Raw genomic sequence first — 11459 nt, forward strand, 5'->3', positions numbered from 1 at the left:
AATGCTCTGTAAAAACTCTATGAGGAATTCAGGGTATGAGCAAAACTCTTCCTACTCACCTGAAAAAAAAAAAAAGCCCCACAAGCTTGTCTTTATTGATACTATTTATTATAGGAGCTACAAGCTACTGAGAGCACTTACTTAATAGAAAGAGTCACAGATTGAAGTTGGACAATACAGTTGTTGCTTACCCACCAAACCGAGAACCAGAGGCAATGACTACACAGATGCTTTAACCCAACTGTGAACTCTCCATCTGCCTCCAGACCAAATGCTCCAGTTCTCTTAACACTCAAATGCCAAAAGGTTGAGTTCTACTTTCCTGAGCAGGGCCAGGATTCAGTGCAGTTTGGCATCCTGCACCTTGCCTTGTGGGTGTGAGTAGACAATACTCCAGTCCTGAGAAGACAAAATCCAAATCATGCTGTGTTCATGTTTGGCCAACAGCCAAGCTTTTGTAAATTAATTATTTCACCAAGCCACCTGTTCCCTTTGCCTGACCCAAATTCCAATCTTTATCCTTAAAAGCTTACTTCTGTCTTCCTATCTGAGCTTTACAACTACTAGGAGCAGTTTCCCCCTCTAAGTATCCAAAACAGAAGTTAAAACTGCAGCTGTTAGCAGCATCCAGCTTCCCTCCGTGGGAATTAGTCATTAGCCAGTGATGACAAACATAACTTTGCAGTTCATTCTCAGTACACTGACATTTAAATCCATCCCGAGTGACTAAGGCATCCAAGGAAAGCCTCTTTGGTGCTAACAGAGTATAAATCAAATGCACAGCACTGCCCCTGCTACCTGTGAGTTCTGAGATATCACAGAATTAAAAACAAACAAACACACACCAGAAAAACCCAAACCACCAGGAAGTGAAATTTACGTAATTCAGCTGGAATGTCCCCAGAGGTGGTTAACTGAAGTGAAAGGTGACTAACTGATAAATGAGGATGTCTTTCATGCTTCTTGGCAAAGCACAGTGTTGTCTCTACCACTGCTAGAGAACTACTCACTGATCAAAAGGTCTGAGTGCATTACCTAACCTCCCTGGGCATCAGTTGTCTTGTCTGGGCTTAAACAAATTATTCCAGAAATCATACAATATTTTCTTTTTTTAAAAAGGGGGTTGAGTTTCCTAAGGCCTTATGGAAATGCATTCTTTCTATGCATCCACACAGCCAATCCAATTTTAAAGCTTCCCAAAAAGTGATCTTTCCAAGGATGACTTTAATGGTGACGCTGCTACAAAGCATAAGGGACAAATCCTTGGTTGTTTCATTTTCAGTCTGTGCTAAAACAACATTTTGAAGTATTTCTAGGAACCCTTCATGTCCTTACAATATCTGAGCATAGTATGGAAGGCCTAGTCTGCCAAAAATTGACAGATTTCTTATATTCACAAAATGACAAAAAGGCTCTTTAATATAAAAAATTCAGTTCAGCATCTCAGAAAGCAGCAAATGAACACTAAGTAAGATATAGGGCAAAGATTGAAAAAAAAAAAGTACAAGTACATAAACCATCATGAATAGGAGACAAACACTGTACAAGAATGAGAATGAGGCTGCAGACAGAGAGGAAGGAACCCCAAGAGAGATGAAGAAAATGGGGTTGGAGACATTTCAGTCTTAGTGAAAGCCTTTTGATTTCTCATAGGTCTGTCCCAAAACCACAGATTTAGGACAGTGGCCTGCTCCTTCTTTTAACTACCAAGTTAATTAAACTTTGACAGTGAAAGAAATTTAGAAATACAAATACTATAACCTCAGAATTACTTTTAATATCACCCTCTGCAGAGAAGTAGAAAACCCAACAAAACACTAACCTGTAACCTAGCTTAATTTCTAACTGCCTACTTCAGCTTTAGGCACCTGCCCTTGCTCAGGCACATTTTTCACCTTCTGCCTAGTTCCAGCTAGTTCTATCTGTAGCTGGTCTGTACTCACAGACTGCATTCACAGTACAGTACAAAAAACTGCTGGTTTCTCCTCATAATTATCTGCTGTGAGCGATGCAAGTGATAAAGGGACAAAGGGCACATTCATGTCTCTACACACTATATCAGTTCCTCTAAATTGGGAAAATACTCTCTCTCCTCCCACATAAAATGAGTGTTTTGGATTTCTCAAGGAAATTAAGAAAGAAGAGGGCTATGAAAGTCATGGAACAAATGTAAGACAGTTCAGCAGAAATGAATGTATGCTTTTCAGTCTCTGCCATTATAATTTAAAATCATCCCTCCCAAAAAAAAAAAAAAAAAAGTACAGTACAGAATTGTACTGAATTAAGCACTACCCCCTCAGGTATCAAAGAAAGAGGGAAGGGAAATAAAGCTATAACAGAGGCAAAGCCCTACAATGCAGCAGAGACGCAAGGGAAGCAGGAGCAAGCGGTGATTTGGATTTTACTCTCATTGTCCAAATGGAGAAAACACTGATGCAAAAACATAAGGGAGAACGAAGTACTGAAGAAAAAACACATTCCATCTCAAGAAGAAATCTCTTCTAGAAGTACTCAATACAGCCAGAAAAACATATGATCTTGCATGTATTTTCCTCCAACTGCCAACTACATAAGGTATATTAAAGTTGCCCAGGTGCAAATTCACTCTATCTGACTTTGAGAATGCTCCTCATTTTACCATGATGAATGCTCACAAATTACTGTTTTATGCCAAATCTTATTTTCTCCACCATTGTTTTGCCCCTCTTGCACTTTCAATAAAGCCAGGTGTTCGCCCTGAATGCTGCTGTGCACACAGACTGCACATACACAACCTAAGGAATAAAACCCACTAGGCAACACAGAAGGGAAGGAAAAGTATTTCACCTAAAGGAAGGTGAAAAGATGATAGCAACTTATTTATTTTCTAATCCGCTACAAAAAGGCCTAATTCCAAACAGATGTGGACCTTCAGATTAAAATCTCTCCCGTGACCCCTAATTTTACATTTGTAAGCCTTACACAGGAAGTAGTTAATAATATTAATGTCTGGCTCACCCATTAACACCTCAATCAGTCATATTAGATTTGATTAAAGATTAGATTAGATTGGTAGATTAATTCAATATTTCCTAGCAAATCTATGGAAAATTTACTTTTCCATGACATAAAATCCAGTTGTAAGTTCCATTTATCTCCGAGGAGTTCAACCCAGATGACTGATACAATCAGAACTGCTCAGATTAGAAAGAGATTTATTTGATGAAAAAGTAAAATGAAGAAAATAGTTTAACTATTGGAAGAAAAGAAACTGAAGTCTGTTTAGATTTATTTTGTGAATATGTGAGCCCCCAGCGTTGAAAGCTGACCATTCCTGCTAAAGGGCTGGCTATTATAGGAGGACTAATACTGCATGTTCATCTGAACTGGCTGCTAAGGATACAACACAATTTCTGAGAGCAACTGGGAATACAGGTCCCTGGGAAAAAAACCAAAAGGTTCATCTACATTTTTCTTTCCTTGCGGCCAAAGCTCCAACAATAGTCCTAAGTTCCTCTAACATGATCCCAGCTGCTTATGTTTTCTGAAGGCTAATGCACAGGATTCATTTCCTCTTGGAGGAAGCAATCCTTATGCAATTTGATGAGCATCTCTCGTAACATCAGTACAGCAGCTCATCCTGTCCCCCTCTTCCCTCTGCATTCATTCCTCTCCTCGTGCTGACTTTTAGCAAAAGTAAAACAGTTCACTGGGAGGTATTGTGAATCAGATGATGAAACCAATCTGGGTTACAGACAGCAACAACCCCTCCTCGGTTATTTTTAACTGAGGTTAGTTTCCTACCCTGCTGTGACAGTATGAACAGTTGCTCAGCTGAGAGCCTGAACAGGGGCAGGAATGGCAGAGGGAGATGTAGGATTGTCTTGCTGAGAGATGAGCACATCAAACTCCGCCCTTAGTAACCCCAGGTCACTGCAGACTTAATAACAAGCAAGAGAAAAGGAAATTCAAGCACGAAGTGAGGCTGTGGGCCTGCTGACAGTCACTATTTCCAGGCAGGACATTACTGTGTATAGGGTAACTCACAGCAACCCGGCACCAAATTTAACTATGCACAGTGGGCATCCTTAAGAGGCTCTGCACTGCTCAAGGCCCCTTGCTGTCTGCCCCCTTTTTCCCCCAGTGCAACCTCCTCTCCCAGCAGGACCAGCTCTGCACTCAGACCAGGTTCCTGAGGGCTGTACCCAGTTGTGGATTGAAAAGTTCCACGGAAAGGGACTGCACAACCTCTCTGGGCAACCTGTGGGACTGCCCGTGCTCACAGGGAAACAGATCTACCTTAAACTCAGTCTGAACCTCTGTAGTTTCAATTTATGTCACTTATCTCTGGTCTTCCCACCCTTCACAGAACCACAGAACAGCTGTGGAAGGGACAGCTGGAAGTCAGCTAGTTCAACCTCCCTTCCTCGAGGGAAGGAGATTCCACAACCATTGGAGGCAACCTCTCCCAGTGCTCGGTCACCTGCACAGTAAAGAAGGTCTCCCTCATGTTAAGACAGAACTTGCTGTGCAACAATTTCTGCCCATTTCCTCTTGCCCTATTGCTCAGCACCACCAGGAAGAGCCTGGTCCATCCTCTTGACACCCTCCCTTTAGGTACTATTGACACCGATGAGGTCCCCTCTCATTTGTCTGTTCTCAAGGCTGAACAGACCCAGCTCCCTCAGCCTGTCCTTGTAAGAGAGATGCTCCTATCCCTTCATCTTCGTCACCCTCTCCTGGATGTCTTGTCCTGAGGATCCCAGAACTGGACACTGCACTCCAGATGTGCCTCACCAGGACTGAGTAGAGGGGCAGGATCCCCTCCCTGCTGGCCATGCTCTTCCCAATGCACCCCATGACAGCACTGGCCTTCTTTGCCACAAGGACACTTTTCTGGCTCATGGACAGCCTGTTGTCCAGCAGGACCCCCAGGTCCTTCTCTACAGAGCTGCTCCCCAGCAGGTCAGAACCCAGCATGGGGTTATCCCTCCCCATGATCCTTCATTTGCCTTTTCTGAATTTCAGAAGGTTCCTCTGCACCCATCTTTCCCATCTCTGTTGAGGTCCTTCTGAAGAGCTCACAGCCCTCTGGGGGATCGGCCACTCCTCCCAGCTTTGTGTCAGCAGTGAACTTGCTGAGGAGGCATCTGCCCCTTCATCCAAGTCACTGATGAATAAATTAAAACAATACTGAACCCAGTATTAACCCTTGGGGGACACCACTAGTGACAGGCCTCCAACTAGAGGTAGAGGGCACTTCTGCAAAAAGCCTGGCTGTGACATCTCAATACACTTTGTGTGTATGGACAGGCTGATGCTGGGTCCCTCACAGCCCTCTCCTTTCCACACTGAACAAGCTCAGCCCCCCTCACAGGGCAAGTGCTTCAGCTCTTGACCATCTTGGTGGTTCTTTGCTGAATGCAGTCCAGTTTATCCATGCCTTTCTTGTATTAAGGGAGCCCAAACTGGATGCTGTTTTCTAGACGTGGTTTAACAACTGCCAGTTTGAAAGTGATAATCACTTCTCTGAATTTACCAGCTTTGCTTCTGCTGCTAAAGGTCCAGGATGCTGTTAGAATTCTCAGTGTCAGGACACATTACTGTCCAACATTCAGCTTACTGTCCTCAGGGATTCCCAAATCCTTTGCCACAGGCCTGACCCCCAGTCAGTCAGTCAGTCAGTCAGTCCCCAGCCTGTAATAACTGCATGTCCTCATCTCTGAGCTGGGTGTTGGGCAGTATGGCCCTTCTGAGTGACACAACATCAGCAGGTGCCAAGGACGTGAGATGTGGTGAGATCAGGATGAGATGCCTCATCCAACACAAGCCCACAGACGCTGTCACTGGAAGGAGGTGTAAAGATATACTGAGATGGCATCAGTTCACAGCTCCCAAGCTCTGTATTTGGAACACATTCAGCTCTGGGGAGAATTTAGAACATCTCAGTGGGATTTATGAGCCGCTTCACACTTTCCTAAGCATCCTGTGATGTAGACAGGTGTGTATAAGAATGCACATTTAAGAGGGCTGTATTTGGGATATTTTTTGGGAGGAGTCTCTCCCTCTTACAACTTTTTTGGATCCAGAGAAATCCCACCAAAGGATTCTTCAAAGATGGAAGAGGCGTAAGTGATTCAAGTAGCAGGAAGGCGAGAGGTTTTGGAGAACAGTGGGGGAGCTGGAGGGGCAGCATCACTTCAGAAGAGAGGAGAGATGGAGATTGAGTCACCTGTGCTGAAACAGTGCAAGGAAGAGCAGAACAGAAAAGAAGTTGCCAGAGCGACCTTCAGCTCTACTCCTCATAAAAATCCTCTCAGACACAGACCAAGAATTACTTCTGGAAGCCCTTTTAGTAAACTGAGTAAACACTTCATAATCATTTATACAACATTTCTGTGAGGTAAAGAAAAAGAACACCTACCAAGGACAGGGCTACTCACCACTAGCCTGGTTTCCAATCATTTACCATGAATAACTTGCTTTTAAGTAAAGCAAGCACCAAACTGCCTGGAAATCAGCCAGTGCCATGTGCAACCTAGCAGAAGAGTTTGTCTCCATAGAATGAAATACATAAAAGCCAAGAAGACATGTGAGATACTGCCTAAATTAGTCAGTCAGAGAGGGAGTCAAGGAGAGGAACACCTGCCACGTTCATGATTTAATTCCCAAAGAGAAACCTCTGCTAGGATTTCCCAGGTCTAACTCTTGCAGAGTTGGACACCAAAGCCTTCCATCCCCATTTAATCATGAGCAGAGGTGACTGATCCTTCCCTGCTTTAAAAACTTTATGGACCACCAGTGCCCAGTAGCTGATCAGAGAATCATGGAATGGCTGAGGATGGAACAGACTCCCATGCTAAAGCAGGGACAGCTACAGCAAACAGGCAAGAAGATCAATATGAAGCCATTTTACACTTCCATTAAAATAAATAGAACTAACAATGCACATTATTCTTACAGCAAACACAATGTGAACATGTAAGACCAGATACAATAAAACCACTGGAAGATGTTTTACAGAAAATATGATGGTAATTAAACTCCCAAGTCAGCAAGACAATGAAAACAAGCTACCTTCAATCCCATGGCTAATAGCAACAAGTCCTAGTCTTTGAATCTTTATGGACTGCAGGTTAAAAGGCACATCAGCTAAAGTAACATTCTGAACGGGGGCCCTAAAACTATAGTGTTTCACCAAAGATCCAAAATTCTACTAAATTGAGATGTAATTGATTGGAGAAACAAAATTTTCAGACTGAAAAAAACCAAACACCCCAAATCCTACGAAAATTTATTAAATTTTAAATAACAATAGTGGTTTTGCAACATAAATTTATCTCACGGCCCAAAACATCAAAATCTTGGGCTAAATAGAGACCTCTGAACATAGCAGAAGAAACATCAGAGGTTACTAAAACAATTCATATTGCAGGGTGGATAGCATCTATTCTGTACACAAGTATTAATATTTAATGTAATATATTATAATTTGCTTTTATTTCAACATCCTATAATGGCTTTAGTTTCCCATTTCACTCTCCAATGATGGAAATTATTATATAGCTGAGGTATGGCCATTTATATGGAAAAGGACTGCTGAAGTCCACTGGAGTTTTGGATAGCCAGGGAGGACGGGAGAAGACTTCAGATCCCAGTCTGCCAAACCATGGCTGAGTAGTTAAAGATAGGCGGCTTTTCAACTGAGTAGTAAATACAAAGAAGTCCTAACAACAGAACACAAGAAATCAATAATAAAACTGTTCAAAAATTAAGACTTGACTCAAAAAAATGTTGACCCCAGTAACTGAATCTGTTCAGAGAAGGTCTGCAGAAGGAAGGGCAATTGTCCTAACATAATCCTGGCCACCCTCTTGCACCTACTATTCTTTGGGAACAAACAACTTATTCTAGCACAAACCTGAAGCCTATGCCCCAATATGGCTTCAAAGAGGATAGAAATGCAGTGAAGTAAGATCAAAGCAGATTCCTGTTAGTCAGTCAGTCTTGGCATCTGATGTCCTACCACTGGGTAGCACGTTCTTGCAAGGGCCTGCCAGAGTAAGAACAAAAAAACCCTCCTCCACACATTTTGGATGATGCTTTACCAGAACAAAAATGTGTCTTTGGACTTCTCTGCCCCCTTAAGAGCTTTCAGGCAGAACCCCACAGCCCCAGGTCTACACTCCACAGGACAATTTGCCTGAACCACCTGAATTCCGTCTCACTGGTGTTGACAGAGGCACCATTTGCTGTGTCTCACCATTACAGGTCTGACTTGTGCTGAGGGAGCTGTCATAATGGAGGTGCTAACACAGACGTATTAGAAAACAGATTACAGCAACAGGAAGGGCTAAGAGAAAATTCTCCTTCACAAGGTGTATGTGCAGTAAGAATCAGTGTGGCTTCTGCTAGGTTAAAAGCAAGAAAGGTTAAAAGCAAGAAAACAATTGCTTGCAGCCTAGGTGGGGGATGGAAATTCCCTACCTGCTGCTAAGGAGAGCTCTGGAATTGAGAGCCCTGCGTCTGGACTGGGAACTGGAAAAGCTCCACTCTAGCTTGATATCAGGCAAGCTACAGGATTTCTTCTGTTTCTCCCTTTGTGAATATCCCCTCAGAATCCACGCTGTGGCTGGCACAGCCCCAAGGGAGATACTCTGGGCTGCAGAGCATGCAATCCCACTGACTTCAAGGGGAGGTAAACAGGAAGAGACTTTGTGCCCATCTTTAATTTCAATTAATTGCATTGACTAATCCCTCTAGTTTCATAATTTCAACTTGATTCCTTGCACTGTCTCTTCTATCTGTGGCCATGTGCACCCATGTGTCATCCTGGCTTCTCATCAGTCTTCTTTCACACATGATTATGGTGGGATAACAGCTAGCTGTAGCTTTGCTTATCTCCTTCATCTTCTTTATTTTTTTTTTTTCCCTAGAAACTGCACTGCACTTTCCCCTCTTAAATCTGTTCCTCTGTTACTGTCAGGTCATTTCAGACAGCACAGCCTTCATGCCACTGCCAAGTTACGTACCTCTATCCCTCACTCTGTGATTATTAGTTTCAAAAGTCCTGAACCTACTCCATAGACCCAGGGGGGCAGGGAAGCAGAGATCAAGTTTAAGGAGATCAATAGGTTTTTCTGAAAAACAGCTTTATTCTTCATATTGAAAATATAACGTTCTCAACTCTTCTGGACATTGAACCAAGTCTGTAGAATAACTCATTTACCTGCAAGTAAAATGAAACCTTTATTTTATTAAAAATACTTCTAAAAGGGCATCAGTTAGTATTCTAAAGAATATAAACATAAATAATCTGAGCTTTTTAAGTGGATTCCCTCCATATCGAGTATGTTCATGGTTTCTAATAGAAATGTCAATAATTCTAACAGAATTTCTGCATATTCTATATAGCAGGGTTTTTTTTTATTATTTGTTTAGGGTTTTTTATTTGTTTTGGGGTTTTTTGTAGAGCAAAAAGATACATTCAAAATTTGAGAGAATATCTGTTTGATGCTTTACCTTCTGTTTACACAACCTAGTCAGTGACATTCTGAGATGGTACAAAAGCAGATGAAGTGCAGAGCTGTGGGTGCTGCATACGTGTGCACACACAGCCCTTCCCTGGCTCCCACGTACGTGCACTGCTACCAGCCTCAAGTTACTTCCCTTAAGGATGAACACAGGGAGGGTGATGATTTTTCGGAGTCATGTTTAGCAGAGCTGAAAGGTAAGGTGTAACACCCTTCTACTTCATACTTTGAGTGTTACAAAAACACCTTTGAAAGATAACCCCAAATCACCCCTCCAGTCAAATATTTCACCCTTTCAGCATGACGCAGAAGTTTAATTTCCACTGATGGGTGACCTCAGGACTGTTGTATACCCCCCCCACACACAGTGGCAGCGATTCCCCTCACTGGCAGAATGAAGCGGGTCTATAAATAACTTCAAAAGGAATTGTCTCTCTCCTCACGCACTGCAGACAGCTGTTTACAGAGATCCCGACTCCTTATGCACTGCGTTGGCCCAGCTCTCATCCCACTGTTTCCTTTGCTCTTCCTAAAAAACCCTCGGGCGATGCGGTGCAGGTAGGACCGGGGGGAACCCCCCACTGCCGCAAACGCCTGTTCCCACAAGTTGAGGCTGCCGGCGGCAGGAGCCGGAGCGCGACCCGGGGGAAATTTCTCAGGGCAAGGGGGTTAGGATCTCGTGTAATCCGTCCTTAAGCTCCGCGGTCCCGGCTGATCCTCGGCCCCGGGAAAGCCCTCCTCCCCACCCCCGAGCCCGCAGCCGCTCCGGGGCCGGCGCATCGCATCCCCGCTCTGCCGGCTGCAGGGGCAGGCGCGGGGCCGGGCACGGACGCGCGGGGGGCGCCCCGCACCTGCCCGCAGCCCCCGGCGGCGGGGCCAGACAAAAGCCCGGGCTGGCTCACCTCCTTCAGCTGCTCCAGCTCCTGCTTGAGGCCGTCATACTCCGCCTCCAGCTCATCGTACTGCTGCTTGAGGGTGAGCTTCTCCTCCAGCACCACCAGCCCGTACTCCGCCGCCTGGATCTTCTCATGGGTCGTCTCGGAGAGCTCCCGGGTCAGCCGCTCGATCTCGCTCTTGTAGTGGTCTGCGCCCTGCAGCACCTCCTCCGCAGCCATAGCCCCGCCGGCACTGCCGCGCCGCCGAGCAGGCGGCCAGGGGGCGGGCGCGGCCGAGGGGCGGCTCCGGCACGGCCGGCCCGGGGCGGCGGCGGCGGCGCCGGGCTCGGGGCCGGGGCTCGGGGCCGCCTGCGGCAGCCGCCGCCGAGCGCGGTCCGCCCCGCCGCGGCCGCGGCCCCCTCCTCCCCCGCCGGCCGCCCGGGACGCGGCGAGGCCGCGCTCGCCTCCCCCGGCCCTGCGGCGGCCCCGGCGGCGGGGGCGCCCGGGCTGGCGAGCGGGCGGGAGAGCCCCGCTGCCCGGGGAGGCGGCGGCGCGCTGGCGGCCGGGGCGGCGAGCGGGGCGGCCGGGAGCGCGCCTTCGTGCGGCGGCTCCCGCGGAGATGCTGCTGCTGGCGCCCGCCTCCTCCCGCGGCGCCGGCACCGCCGCCTCCCCTGCTCACGGTCCCTCCCCTGCGCTCTTTAAGATGACAGCGCGCTCGGCTCTGGCGCTGCCGCCGGGCGGGAGGGGAGGCGGCAGCGGCGGAGCTGCCCGAGCGGTGCGGTGCGGAGCCGGCCGGGCTGTCGGCGCTGCTGTGCCTGCGGGGGCTGCTCCCGCCCGGGCCCCCTCCCTGCCGGTCCCCTCCCGCCCCTCCGCCGCCGTGCCAGCGCAGCCCGGTGGTGCTCAGCGTGCTGCAGCCATGGCCGCAGCGGCGGAAAGGGAGATGCAGCCCAGCAAACTGCGGGAGCGCGGCCGCAAGTAGCGTCCTGCTATTTCGGGAAACTGGGAAAGCTGAGTTACCTGCTCTCTTCCCTGTCCCCGGTGAATTGAGCGCGTTTGGGCACGGTCAAGGCAA

General features: G+C 46.9%; 1 protein-coding gene across 9 annotated transcripts in view; it reads right to left on the reverse strand.

Moving 5' to 3' along the window:
- The window catches only part of LOC131591835 (protein bicaudal D homolog 1), a 166286-nt gene extending 155530 nt beyond the window's left edge, over positions 1–10756 (reverse strand). For 3 of the 9 annotated variants that reach the window (XM_058862928.1, XM_058862919.1, XM_058862927.1), the window contains exon 1: positions 10415–10755. In XM_058862928.1, the coding sequence (XP_058718911.1) occupies positions 10415–10627 (213 nt within the window). In that variant the 5' untranslated portion in view covers positions 10628–10755. Of the gene's footprint in view, positions 1–9112; positions 9209–9416; positions 9703–10414 lie in introns of those variants that run through there. The other 6 variants (XM_058862920.1, XM_058862922.1, XM_058862921.1 and 3 more) reach the window with 4 other exon arrangements.
- Positions 10757–11459: the final 703 nt, after the last annotated feature.

This window comes from Poecile atricapillus, chromosome W (assembly GCF_030490865.1).
Source record: "Poecile atricapillus isolate bPoeAtr1 chromosome W, bPoeAtr1.hap1, whole genome shotgun sequence".
NCBI lineage: Eukaryota > Metazoa > Chordata > Aves > Passeriformes > Paridae > Poecile > Poecile atricapillus.